Raw genomic sequence first — 14,241 nt, 5'->3', positions numbered from 1 at the left:
GAAGATTTTCAGGAAGAAGAAGGTCAGCAGTAAGAGATGGTGGATAATTGTAGGAAAACATATGTTCCAGACACTCCCAAATGTCTGTCCATAGAGACCAAGGAAGTTGTTACAACTTCTCAATGTGTCTTTCAGTCCACACTGATCACACTTACATAATACTTCAGCTGCTTATGACGAAGTCCTACCGATTAATTTTGAATGCTGGCTGGGGGTACGAGCTCTTGCCTGGTTCATCTCCAGCTGTTTAGTGGTGATTGCTATCCTGCCTCAGTGAGCTCAGAGACTTAAAGCTGAAGTGTGTAACTTTTTTCGATGTTAAAAGTACTTTTTTGTATCCCAGCTTAATGAAGAGAAAATTATAAGTAAATCATTCGTAGGTTGATTTGATTGAAAACTGTAAATTCAGTGACTCTGTGGCACTATACATTTTCCTCTGTTTGTTTGAGCTTCTCAACCACCCGACACAGCAACATTGACTCAGCCAGTGGCGTGAGTTTGAGGTGGGACTATCTGTTTATTCGATTAATGGCAGATGTGCGAAGTACATGGGAAATCTGATTGAAAACCATGTTTATTTTTGCAATTCCGTTTGGTGATGCTAGTGGCGCAAAAATTACACACTTCAGCTTCAAATGGATGGATGGATACTGCAGAGTTCTGCTTTCTGTGTCATTATTCATAACTGTTTATGCCCACTTCACCAAAGTAAGTTCACTGTTGTTGCTTTCTTCCCTGATTAAAAATTAGTACTAATACTGTAGACTAAAATATAGATAGACCTATAGATAAACTATAGATTTAACAAACAGATAGACCCTGCTTAATTTAAACATGGATCTTATCTGCCTGCATATATTGACATATTTCATTCGTAATTATTGGTGCAATAAATGTTAACGTTACATAATAAAATCTATTATGCTTATTCCACGATTTACATGCTGCCTGTTTGTATTTGCTTGCATCAAGTCATTATGTTGCATAAGACATTATGTTATCCTAGTTATTCACATCGGATATCTATAATGGATGTAACATATCTAAATGTAACATACACTGATGAGACAAAACATTATAACCTCTAACAGGTGAAACGAATAACGTTGATCATCTTCTAACAAGGCCACATGTCAAGGTTTGGGTAGATTAGATGGTAAGCGAACAATCAGTTCTCATAGTCAATGTGTTGACTGCAGGAGAAATGGGAGGGAGTAAAGATCTGAGCGACTTTGACAAGGGCCAAATTGTTATGGCCAGATGACTGGGTCAGAGCATCTCTGAAACGGCAAGGCTTGTGGGGTACTCCCAGTCAGCAGTGGTGAGTACCTACCGAAAGTGGTCCGAGAAGTGACAAACCACAAACTGGCGACAGGGTGTTGGGTGCCCAAGGCTATCCTGTCCGGTCAACCTACAGTCCACCATCGAAATCGCCTACAATGGGCACGCAAGCAATGGAACTGGACCTTGGAGCAGTGGAAGAAGGTTGCCTGGTCCAATGAGTCCCATTTTCTTTTACATTTTGTGGACAGCCGTGTACGTGTGAGCGACTTACCTGGGGAAGTGATGGCACAAGGATGCACTGTGGGAAGACGACAAGCCTGTGGAAGGAGTGTGATGCTCTGGGCAATGTTCTGCTGGGAAACCCTGGGTCCAGCCATTCATATGGACGTCAATTTGACACGTGCCACCTACCTAAACATCGTTGCAGACCAGGTACACCCCTTCATGGCAATGGTATTCCCTGATGGCAATGGTATTCCCTGATGGCAGTGGCCTCTTTCAGCAGGATAATGCGCCCTGCCACACTGCACACATTGTTTGGGAATGGTTTAAAGAACATGATGAAGAGTTCAAGGTGTTGCCCTGACCTCCAAATTCCCCAGATCTCAATCCGATTGAGCATCTATGGGATGTGCTGGACCAACAAGTCCGATCCACGGCGGCTCCTCTTCACAACTTACAGGACTTGAAGGATCTGCTGCTAATGATGGGTCAGTAGAGTCCATGCCTCGGTGGATCGGTGCAGTTTTGGCAGCACGCAAAGGACCAACAGCATATTAAGCAGGTGGTCATAATGTTTTGGCTCATCAGTGTATATTTCATATCTATAATGCATGTAACATTTTTCTATTTACATATGCAGCCACACATTTAAGCCAAACCATCTGTGACTCTAGTGCTCAAGTCTGGTGCATGTCTGTGGTGTCTAAATTAAGCATGTTTAGTAAAAACTTTTAATATTTTTTCGGGATATTTAAATAAAATAATAATTATGAATCGTTCCAAAATAATCTAATCAGATCAAAATGTGATCAAATTTGAGATTTCATGATGCATCATAATTGTTGGATAAAGAATAGTAACTGAATCAAATCGTTGTCAGAGCAAATATTTACACCCCTAGTAGCCAGTGCTGTAACAACTAATGCTGTCAAACTAATGGTCAACATAGTCCAATGGCTGTTAACCAATTTGAAATCAAAATTATTTTGATAAATTCTGAATCTATAAACTGTTCAACAGTCCAATGACTGCCAATCATGTCAATTGGTGAAAAAAGTAATCTGCAGCCTGGAACTGAGTTCCTAACCTAATGTGAATGCACTTGACAGCATAGTAAAGCTACAGGCAGCTGTACTGCTGCCTTGCTGCCTAATCATTTAATAGCTTAACCTACAGCGTTTTGTAGGACTGCACTGATATCAGTTTGAAAGGCACCTTATTTTTGTATCCTACCTCCATATATAGCCTCCAAAGGCACCTTATTTTTTTTTATCCTACCTCCATATATAGCCTCCAGAGGCAGAATTTTCCAGCTTCCAGATGCAGCCATTGATTCCCAAAGGTGATCACATCCACTGGGTCTTGGGTTTTTCATAAATAAAGTCCCAATGACCTCATACGAGGACAACGTGACAAACAGTGTGCTACCTCGAGATACATCGCTAAAATTTTCAAATTGACACATCAGATGAAACTACAGATGCTACTCTTTTGACACAAACAGACTTCAATGTAAAAACTTAATGAGGTTTCTTTCCAGATGCCCTTTTGTTTGGTCTGCTTACATAGAAACATTTCACTGAAATTGCCACCATCTTGTTTTGTCATGTGACTCCATGCATGGATAATTGAACCCTTAAACGAAAGCCTACAGTCCTCCTGATATGAGGAAATTCAGTTTGAATGAATTTAAATTATGAATAGGGTATAGGGAAACTAAAATGTAATGTCCTCATTTGAGGACACAGGGTCGCACGAGGTTAATGCACACTTGCGTTCTGTCTGTGCTATTTTTATTAATTTGCTGAATTTAATTTGTTCTCTCATGGACATTTAATTGGTTTCACTGGTTTTTCAGCATCTCACAACATGAGCGTCTAGCTAAAAATAGTTCAAATTTTGCTGTGCAGCATTGTATATCGATGTCAGTTTTAAAACAATGGACCCTACGTTTGAGAACCCTGTAGCCTATTCCATTGTGCTCCATCTTGTGGTTTTTGAATGCTAGGATGTCTCCTATATCAGTACCTGTGCAGAGTCCAGCTCCATGGGCGGGGCCTCCCTCCTTCACCTGCTTGACAAAGATGGTGTCCATCGGCTCCAGTCTGTTCCGCTGTCTCCCTGATGAACACACAAAAACATGTCACTCAAGCGTCACACAGCATCAAAACACACAGTCAAGCAAGAATTGATGTGAATATGCATGACCATAAAATATTTTTGACCCATGTTAGATGTTTAGAAAAGAAAAGAAAAAGGAAAAACATAAATCATATTTTACATAAAGAAAATTAAGCATACATTTAGAACCATTAAGGTGTATTGCATTATGACATTATTTTCAGGACACTTACTGTAACATTTTACCCTCCAATTCTCTTTTAGACATTTTCCTTCTACTATTCCCATTTGTTTCAATGATGATTCTCATTCATGTAACGTGGTCATTTTTTAATTGTAATACATTAAACATTTTTGTTTTATAATGATTTTTAAAATAAAAATCACAGAAAATGAAGGGCGATAACAAGGGTGAACTACAATGTTGAGAATTGGGGTTAAAATGTGTGTGACTGTCATGAACATAATATCACAAAAAATATTGAGTCTTGATTTTATATATGCTAAATATAATTTCTTATTTGTTTCTTTTGATTTTGAAGTAAAATAGAACCAGTACAGGCTTCGTTATTTTTATTTTTCAATATTATTAATATTTATTATATATAATCCGAAGGTCTTCGGTTCGATAGATATATACTGTATATAGTTATAGATATTTTGCCTATTTATTTGTTGAATATAAGTTACCATAGAAGGGCTGTGCATTAATTTTTTTAATGTTGGTCTATATATGTTGGTCTTTGGGTGTCACTTCTCGAAATCTTTTGTGCTTCCGTCCAGCTGTTTTTGAATGCAAGAACACGTCTTGAGGTAGAAACACATGTGAACGGACATGAATGTAAATCAGCCAAATAACAGGACATCCCTAAGACATTCTTGTCGACTAATGGTTCAGACATCCCACTGACTAGTCGATTAAGAAATATATAGTTTTTGCGCATCCCTAGTTGCTCTATGTTAAGTAGTTTGGGCAACATTAGGACAACACTGAAGAGTGCAGCCTAGAAAACAGACACGTCCACCAAACACACAAAATCACTGACATACACACATATCCTGCACACTGCTTGCACTGGTACACAAACACGTTTGCATGCAACATAAGCAGTCTTTTGCTGTGCTTGCGATTTGTGGTTTATGACTCCCTCTATAGGCACATGAGGTGTTGCACAGATTTGCACCATGCATTACATGATGTAATACTTCAAATTACATTGACCATATCAGATACTGAGCATGCTCTGATTCTGACATACATCTGACCATATGCATAATGTGCATTCATTTCTGTGTGGCTTCACTGCATGCTTTGAAAAACTAAAAGACTTGATGTATATTTATTTATATAGTGGCCCCAAAAAGTATTTGAACACTTCATTCACTCTTACAAATGCATAGATAACAAAATATTAAACCAACTGTATGTACAGTATTCGAGTGTGCCAGTACTGTTTACAGGCTATACAGTATTGAACTTCCATCCTTGTCCTGTAGAGGGCAGTGATTCATATGATCAATTGATGATGTCAAACTAATAGGACACAATCAATACAGTGGCTCATTGACAGTAGGGTTCTTATTTCATTCTGTTAAATTTGAATTGTGGGCCAATCTGTTTAATATTGGCTGCTCATGAGAGGCTCTGGCTAATGATAGGGCTCATCCTCGTCTATCCAATCAGGCTGCCAGGATGAGGGTTTATAATGGCTATTCCTCACTGAGAGGCAAAAATATTCGGATACACCTATGGGGACAGCCCATTAATAGAGTTACACTACTAAAAGAATTAACTAAAAGGTAGTGGATGACAAAATATTTGTCTAATGGTCAATTCGGCCATCGTTTACTCACCCTCATGTCCATATGATTTCTAATGTTCTATTGAATTTTTGCAATTGCATATATTCAAATATGGCACAAAAAGACACAGCATGCCAGGTTTGATGTCTCGTAACCAATCGTAACAAGCCAAGTTTGAATATGCAATGCGAAAATTAGATTTGAGAGCTACGGGGATGTAAAGACTGTCAGTAAATAACAACTTGGAATACTTCTCCTACTTTATATCTCTATTCTGGAATACTGGAATATTTCAGAGAGGATGGAATGAAGTTACAGTTTAGAAATGCTCGGCAGTGGCACTTCCGGGTTCTTTTGGCACCAGAGAAAAGAACCGAACAAAAGAAAAATGAGTGCTTCATTTAAATTAAGCTGAAAAAGCCCCAGAAGTGCCGTTTATGCCATTGAAGTGGGCTTCTTTAGATTTCCATCAGGATCTGTAGATCAGGACAAACTCAGGATTTGTTAAAAATAATTAAAATAATTTTAAGACATGATTTTCAAAATACCCAAAATACCATAATAATAAAAAAAACTTAAAAATAGTTTGTAACAGCCCATCACTAACAATGTTTTAATTAAAAGAAAAACCTTGTTGAATCAAACCTTGTCAAATGATTCACTCATAGTATTTTGAGGATTGCAGCATCTGAGCAATCTGAGCTAAAGAGCTGAACACTGATAAACTGAAGCGCTAAGTGGGTTAATCACCTTTTTTCAAACATGTCCTATATGATCAGCTATATCAACAACATAAAAATAATATTACCACTTACATCTGAACAGACAATGAAGCAAATGCACAAGTTGCGCTAGATGAGTAACTCGCGTTGTGAATGGGCCAGTGCCGTAGCAATGCATTATGGAGCCCAAAATCCTTAAGTCTCTTAAGGAAATGATATACATCTCTAACATTAACACAGTAACTAAGGATCCAATACTTCACTATACTCATATGCTATTATTTCGTTAATTTATTTAAGATTTTCGCATGGTCTTATATGTTGATTCATTTATGTGCACATAACCGCCAATGGCACTCCAACACAGTGCCACTTCACCATCACGATGAAACAGACCTATTGACTTGACATTTTTATGATTGCCATCATTATCTCTCCGCTCCGCAGTGGCTGTTGGTAGATTTGAACTTTTCACGGAAGAATCGCACAAACTCTGATCGCAAATGGCTGGTTTTTCATTTCCAAAGTGCAACCGCTGTGACAGCTATGATTCCAAATATGATCAAACAATGATCTTTTATAAACAAGACCACCATATAAGATCTAACAGGACAAACCGGATCCCGTCTTGCCACCACTACAGTGCATACTGACTGTTTATGAAACTGTTTTTTGCTAAAAAAAAAAATAATGTAGCTACTACTTCTACAATATGTCTTTGCATTTATTTTGAATGCAGCAACTTGTTCAGTCTAAATCGGCTGTTATTAAGTTTGAAAACTGAACAAGTCAAATATTGTTATTTACAGTATGTGGGCAGTAATGCATATTACATTTCTGATGGTAGTTTTCATTTTTATATGCCACATTTCTCAGGCTTTAGAAGTATGTTAAGCATTTGAGGATGTGTATTCATCAACCTGTGACATGTCTGACATAATCACACAGACTTTAAATGGTACTTTTTGTCATGTTTGGAACTTGACAGTCCCCATTCAAATGAATTAAACCCTTAAACTATTCCTCCAATTCCACAAGGTTTAAATACATATCTTAAATACAAAGAATAAAACATCTCTTTACAGTTCAGAGTCTAATAGCTGTAACTCTGATCTGAATGTGTCCACATAAGTGGACTGGTCCGCATTCTAATTGGTTGTTTAAAGCAATGATGTTTCACAGTAGCTGATGTGCCAAATTCTCTGCTGTCCGTTGGGTGACTCTTTCAAACATGCCTTTCTTGAACACATTAACAGAGAGATGAGAAGGGCACACTGAACATTGGCTCTGTGTGGGATAGGTTTGTCTAACCTCCCGCAGTCTGAAACCTCTTTTGTAACTCTGTGTGTGTGGTTGGGCTTGTGAACAAGAAACAATGCCCACACAACAAACACAGCTTTTATTAGCCATGATTTACCTTATCACAACCAAAAAAAAATAATAAATAAAATAAAAAATCGTCTCTGCCAAAGTGCAGATCACGTCCCAGTGTTCTCTTCTCCAGAGCTCTGTTGTCTTTATAAGTGTGAGGTGTATAAATGACTGATGTTTCACATGTAAAAGCAGCCTGAACCACATTGACCCTCAAATCCAGCCAGTGTCAACACAAAATATGTGGTTTATTGTGGGAAATCTAGCCTTGTTCTGCTGTAGGCAATCTCCACCTGCACCGCATGCTACTCACCCAGCCAAGATATGTTGAATGAGTGTCAGGCAGTTATCAGGAACACATGTCTTCTGGGATTTGTGGGGCAAATGAGTTCAACACAAGAGCAGGTAGAGTGGGAACTAGATGAACTATTGGCCTGTTCTACTCTACCATACCTATTCTCAGTCTTAGACGGCATGCCAGTGGACTGTAAATGGACTGCCTATTGCACAAACATGGCAATAGCTTTCCATATTCCAAAAGTCTCAATCTGATTGGCATGCTTAACACATTTCCAGAAGTCAGGGTGCACTGGTTTTTATCAGTCAGCCAGGAAATCAATGTCGTGTTTACAAAGTACCGGACTGCTTCAATGAGCACTTCTGAACAATGAGCACTTCCGAACAAGAACTATTTACTGGATTTGCTAAAGCTTGGCAAAAATGGAAAGGTAGCTACAATCAGGAAGAACCATTTCCTAGATTTTCAAAATTTGTCCAGCCTGAATTTCATGACCGTGGCAACAATTTTTCAAACCAAAATTACGTGCTGTATTTCACGTTTGCCTGCAGTTTCCAGTGGGATGTGCCAAAAGAGTGTGAAATGATGTTGTAATCAGACAACATGTAATTTTATTGACTAAAATGTACCTCCCTAACCTAAGACTATAGCCTAAACCAAACCAATAGTGTCCTAAAAGATAAATGAGATGTGAACATAACAGACATACAGTACTAACCACAAACCAACACCTAAACCTAACCGATATTGTTCTTGTCGCAAATGTGACACAAAAAGCAAATTTTCTGAAGCAACCACGTCATTTGTATCGCTTCTATGACACCTTTGTCTCATATGTCAGCTTTCGTGCTTGACTGGTCTCGAGCTGTGGTCCTCTGAGTCCAAAGTTTGACACTCTATCAGGTGAGCTGCAGCCGAAGTTGATCAGACTTGAATAAGTGTGTTTTGTAGGTGTGTCTGTAGCATTAAAATGTATAGTTTTTCAAATGATGCGTTAGAGTAAATGTGATTCAATGTCATAACATAGCAGTGTGTGAGTAACAGAGTGAAAAATAAAGTGTTTATAAAGTCAAAGTCAGCCGTTGAACTCGTAATTTGTGTGAAAGTGAATAAAATGCACAGTTGTTGTAGCGCTTCTAGTGTTAATTTCCCCAGGACGCTGCGGTGAAACATAGAACGTGGCACGTAAAACTCTGTTTGCAAAAATTATCATACAGGAAATCGATAGCTACTGAAAGTCTATGTATCGACCCCATTCAGCCAAATTACTGACAATCGTCCTCCTCCATCAGCAAGAATGTACAACAAATATGTCTAATATGTGACAACAAATTTTAACCCATTCGCACGTGTGCGATAAGTGTCATTTCTGTCTCCGAAGAGCATTGCAACAAAGAACATTACTCATTAGCTTTGATAATGTGAAATCTTTTACAATCAAATTTTAGTGAATTGCCGCGGATACATTTTCAAGCTAATGTGTCCTTCTGTGCTGCATGCTCAAGAGCCTGTGCACAAAAAGAGAGCTGCAGAAACTTTATGCTATCAATAAAATGGCAAGATGTTATTCTGCCCTCAAAGTCTGTAAGAATGTAGTTGCTCGATTCTAATAAAACGAGCTTAAACGGTTGCATGTTTCTGAGATTCAGAGAAACACCATAGTGGGATGTGTTCCTCTAATAGGCTTTTCAGATTAGTGGCCAATGGATATGGATTTTTCAGCGGTTTATTGTAGGATAACCTTATTTTTTAGAAATTTCAGTCAGGTTTGAGAGAAAATCACAGTACAGAAACTGCCCTTCTTAGGGTGACCAATGATGTATTGATGGCGGAGGATGCTGAAGAATACTCAATTTTAGTGTTGCTTGATTTAACTGCAGCGTTTGATGTAGTCGATCATTCAGTTTTAATTGATACATTAAAGAGATGGGTGGGAATATCTAGGGTGTCTTTAGACTGGTTTGTTTCCTATTTGTCAAATACGAAATTTGTAGTGTCTTTTGGAGTTGAGATGTCCTCCACTTCAACAAATAAACTGTGGTGTTCTGCAAGGATCCCTGTTAGGGCCAATTTTGTTTTCTCTATACATGTTACCTCTTGGTTCTGTGATTCGAAAATGCAACATTAGTTTTCATTGCTATGCAGATAAACTACAGTTATATTTGTCGTTGAATCCCAATGATCTGACTAGTAAAATGTTCTTCAAGAGTGTATGGCATGTAATTTGCTGCAGTTAAATTCTGATTAAACAGGTTGTCATAATCGGTCATGATTAAAAAAAAAAAAAAAAATCTGATTGAGTCAGCACTTAATCAAGTGGTCCGAATATTCAGCACGTGTTGGGAAATTCGGGCATCTATTTTGACACAAATTTACATTTTTAATATCACGTCATTAAGTTAGTTCAGTCTTGTTTTTATCAGTTAAGTAACATTTCCAAGGTGAGACAGGTTTTGAGTTTTAGGGATAAAGAAAAGCTTATTCATGCTTTTATTTCATCTCACCAAGATTATTGTAATGTACTATTTTCAAATTTAAATCAATGCACGTTAGCATGGCTACAATCAGTGCAAAATGCTACAGCTAGACTTTTGACATGAACTAGGTCTTTCAATTATATTACTCCAGTTTTATCTTCTTTGCATTGATAACCAATTCATTTTAGGGTTGATTTCAAGATTTTATTATATAAGGCATTACATGAGTTGGTGCCAGATTATTAAGCAGAACTTTTAAGACCTTACAAAACAGTTAGACCTCTTAGAGCTTCTTGTCATGAACTGTTGGCTGTTCCAAGATCCAGATGTATGACAAAAAGTGATAGAGCATTTGTAGTGAAGGCCCCACAATTATGGAACAGCCTACCCTGGGATATTAGATCTGCTGAATCTGTGTCTTGTTTAAAAACGTATTTGTATAAACTTGCTTTTACTATTTTGTCAATTTTAGTTTTTACTGAGGGTGTTTTGATTTTATGTTTTGTGAAGCACTTTGTGCTAAATTGCTAAAAGGTGCTATATAAATAAAGTTATTATTATTATTATTATTATTATTATTAAAACTATTACAATGTATATGTTAATAAAATATAAAAAATAAAGTATTAGTAAAACAAAGTACCAATGCTAACACCTAAAATATTAAGCATACAGCCCTGCCCATCAGACATTTTTGCTTAAATTCATGCACCTCTAGCGCTACTGATAGCGCGTTGCATGAGCATTCTCAGAGACACAGGTTCTAGTCCGGTGAGAACCAGAAAGTAATCGTGTTCACATAAAAAATAGTGAGTGTGCATGGTAGGTTGCATTTTCACTTCCAAAATTTCATTTTTACTCCACTGACGGTTAGGTTTAGGGTTGGGGTTTGGGGGTAAAGTTAATAACATATGCATTCCTGTTGATTGTATCATTTACAAATACAAATACATCTAGCTTTTGGCTTCACTCTGTGGACATTTAACCTCAACAACACTTCCAGCTTCGGTCACTGGGGGCAGTGATGTGAATTTCGGTTAGCAAAGAGCTATTTTAACTAAGGAACTTTCGACCTCCTGTCACTCAATTCATAGCAACATCAGTCTGTTAAAAGATATTCCAATTTTTTAGGAAGTAAGTAACAAGTAAACGAGAATATCCTTGAGCACACCTTTATTCTTGCTTGTTCTTAGAGTTATGTCCAACTTCAGATAAACTCATCCCTTAACGTCACGTAAGAAAAGCAAACTGTGTTTGGTCGTTTTACAAGTCAACCAGATGGTCTCTTCCAGTCTACAGTAAGTGGGGGTTCTTGGCCAGAATAAGCTGAACCAGACTACACTGATACTATTCTGTAGTACTCAGTTCTCATACTCTCATAATTCTGTTATCAGTTCTACTACTTTGACCACTCCAATACAAGCTCTGTCTGACTCTGCTCTATAGCATTTTACTCTAGTCTTCTTCACTCTTCTCTTTTCTATCAAATCTTTCTCCTGTTCTTTCTCTCCTCTGTCCTCTCTTATTTTGGCTGAAGTCTCTCCTGCACAGCTGGCCCTCCTGTTGTTTTGTGTTGGATAATGTTGTTTGGCAGTGGCTGAGAGGACGCCCATTCCCTTATTCCCCTGAACATTACACAGCAGGGCCAAATTCCAGCAAAACACAGCCCCCTGAATCTCTCACTCTCTTGCCACACTCTTAGACATGGAGAAGAGACAGAGGGAATAAATAAGAAACTGGACTTGGTATGCTTTATTTAATGAGTAAAATGCAGAAATTAATTTCTAGCTTTTCCAAAACCAGAAGCCCTCGTATGAAAGTATATTAATGACAAATGTCTTTAAAAAAAATAAACGTATTGCATGAACAGTGCTTGCATTTTTGGTGGATGCAATTTCATATGGTTGTATACAGGGGTGTAAAGTAACGAATTACAAATACTCACGTTACTGTAATTAAGTAGTTTTTCCCAGGAATTGTACTTTTTAAGTAGTTTTAAAATTGTATACTTTTATTTTTACTTGAGTACATTTTAAGTGCTGTAACTGTACTTTTAATGCGCTATTTTTCCACCGTCTGTGTTCGCTACTTCCCTGTCCTGATTTTATTTTTATCTATCAACATGATTGGCTAGGGAGTGTCTCCTGACTCCCGTCAAATCAAATCACACGTAAAAAACTTGAACAGCTGCTGCAGACGGCGCCAACTGTTATGGATGTGGAGGATGCCTCAAGCACAGTTCAACACCTGAACATCATGGCCGCACCTGAAAGGGCTTTTCGCAGTGAAAAAGGCCAATTGCTTGATCGTGTCATGTGAGTTTAACTTGCTCAAGCCAGATATCAGCATTAATCCTGCCTCTAATTTGAAGAAACATATCGAGGTAAATTTAATATTTCTGCTTACTAGATTCTGTGTCTATAATGTAGCCTGTAATTTAACCTATAATCTATCACTGAGATTATTGGGTTGATGTGAGAGATTAAGACAATATTATCAATAGGGCTGGGCGATAAAACGATCTTGGTGTTTATCTGAAAAAAAGAAAAGAAAGAGAGATGTCTTCGATATCGATGATAAACTTTTGAGTAATTTTCTATACTTAGCTTATGTTCTACATCTAGAACAGGGGTGTTCATTACATTGATCACGATAGCAAGACCACCACTGGTTGGTTGATCTAGATGGAATGTTAAAGATTGACTTTTTATTTCCTGTCGTCTGTAGCTGCGTGCTGTTTGATTGACAGGCAGCTAATGTTTGTGTGCTAATGCGGGTATGTGCCTAAATGGTCAAATGCACTTTATAATTCCGCCAATGCCCATCTTGATGAGGCATTAATGTAAACGCAGTTGGTTTGGTCTAAAGTGAACGTAAACAGTGGGACAAAAAGCGTATTTGCATGCAATGTTGGACTTACATGTAACATGTAACTGAATTGAGCCTATGAGTCTGGTCTTTGTCATAAAATGGCTATTAATCAAACAACAATAACAAGGAAACGAGAAAACCACTCACTGCTTTTGGCTGAATAACTTGAGTAGCTTTAAAAGTATTAATGTAATATTAAAACAGTGACATTTTTAATAATAATATTTTTTAATAATATTGTTGGTTTTTTTAATAATACCGACCCCAGATGTAGAGAGTGTGTTAATTTGTATAATAAATTACCAGGAAAGTAGAGATGATAAAATAATTTATAATTATGCTCAGCCTTTATCAAGTTTTTTCTAATGCCTGATAGAAAACTATCAACCTTTGTAGAGCAATACTTCAGGCAGAATATTCCACCAGTCACAAACTTCAGAAAATTGTGCATCATGCATGAGAATGAGAACACAACTATTTCTGGGCTTAAAAGATACAGAACTAAATGTGGAACATTGTATCTCAAAAGGAGGACAATGTGGCCCCACATGTGCTACTTAAAGAAATAGTTCACTCAAAAATGAAAACTCTCTCATAATTTACTCACCCTCATGCCATCCCAGATGTCTATGACCCTCTTTCTTCAGAACACAAATTAAGATTTTTAGAAGAATATCTCTTTTGTAGGTCCATACAATACAAGTGAATGGATGCCAAAATTTTGACACTCCAAAAAGACTTCAGGAGTGATGTGATAGGTGTGGGTGAGAAAAAGATCACTATTAAGTAAATGTTTGCTAGACATTCTTCACCCTGCCCAGTAGGTGGCGATATGCATGAAGAATGTGAATCACCAAAAACAAAAGAAAAAGTGAAAGTTAGTGAAAGTGGAGACTGACTGAGCATGGAGGAGAATTTATAGTAAAACAATTACTTAATATTGATCTGTTTCTCACTCAACCAATCATATCACTTCTGAAGATATGGATTTAACCACTGGAGTCACATGGATTAGGCTACTTTTATGCTGACTTATGTGATTTTTGGAGCTTCAAAATTTTGTCACCCATTC

General features: G+C 37.5%; 1 protein-coding gene across 7 annotated transcripts in view; it reads right to left on the bottom strand.

The window, feature by feature from the left end:
* The window catches only part of LOC127431843 (rho GTPase-activating protein 21-like), a 165,598-nt gene that overhangs the window by 34,705 nt on the left and 116,652 nt on the right, over window positions 1-14,241 (bottom strand). For all 7 annotated transcript variants that reach the window (XM_051682443.1, XM_051682442.1, XM_051682437.1 and 4 more), the window contains one exon: window positions 3,535-3,627. In XM_051682443.1, the coding sequence (XP_051538403.1) occupies window positions 3,535-3,627 (93 nt within the window). The remainder of the gene's footprint in view (window positions 1-3,534; window positions 3,628-14,241) is intronic.

Source organism: Myxocyprinus asiaticus, chromosome 41 (genome assembly GCF_019703515.2).
Source record: "Myxocyprinus asiaticus isolate MX2 ecotype Aquarium Trade chromosome 41, UBuf_Myxa_2, whole genome shotgun sequence".
Taxonomy (NCBI): Eukaryota; Metazoa; Chordata; class Actinopteri; order Cypriniformes; family Catostomidae; genus Myxocyprinus; species Myxocyprinus asiaticus.
Note: the sequence above shows the minus strand (reverse complement) of the source record. Positions and strands in the feature narration are given on the sequence as shown.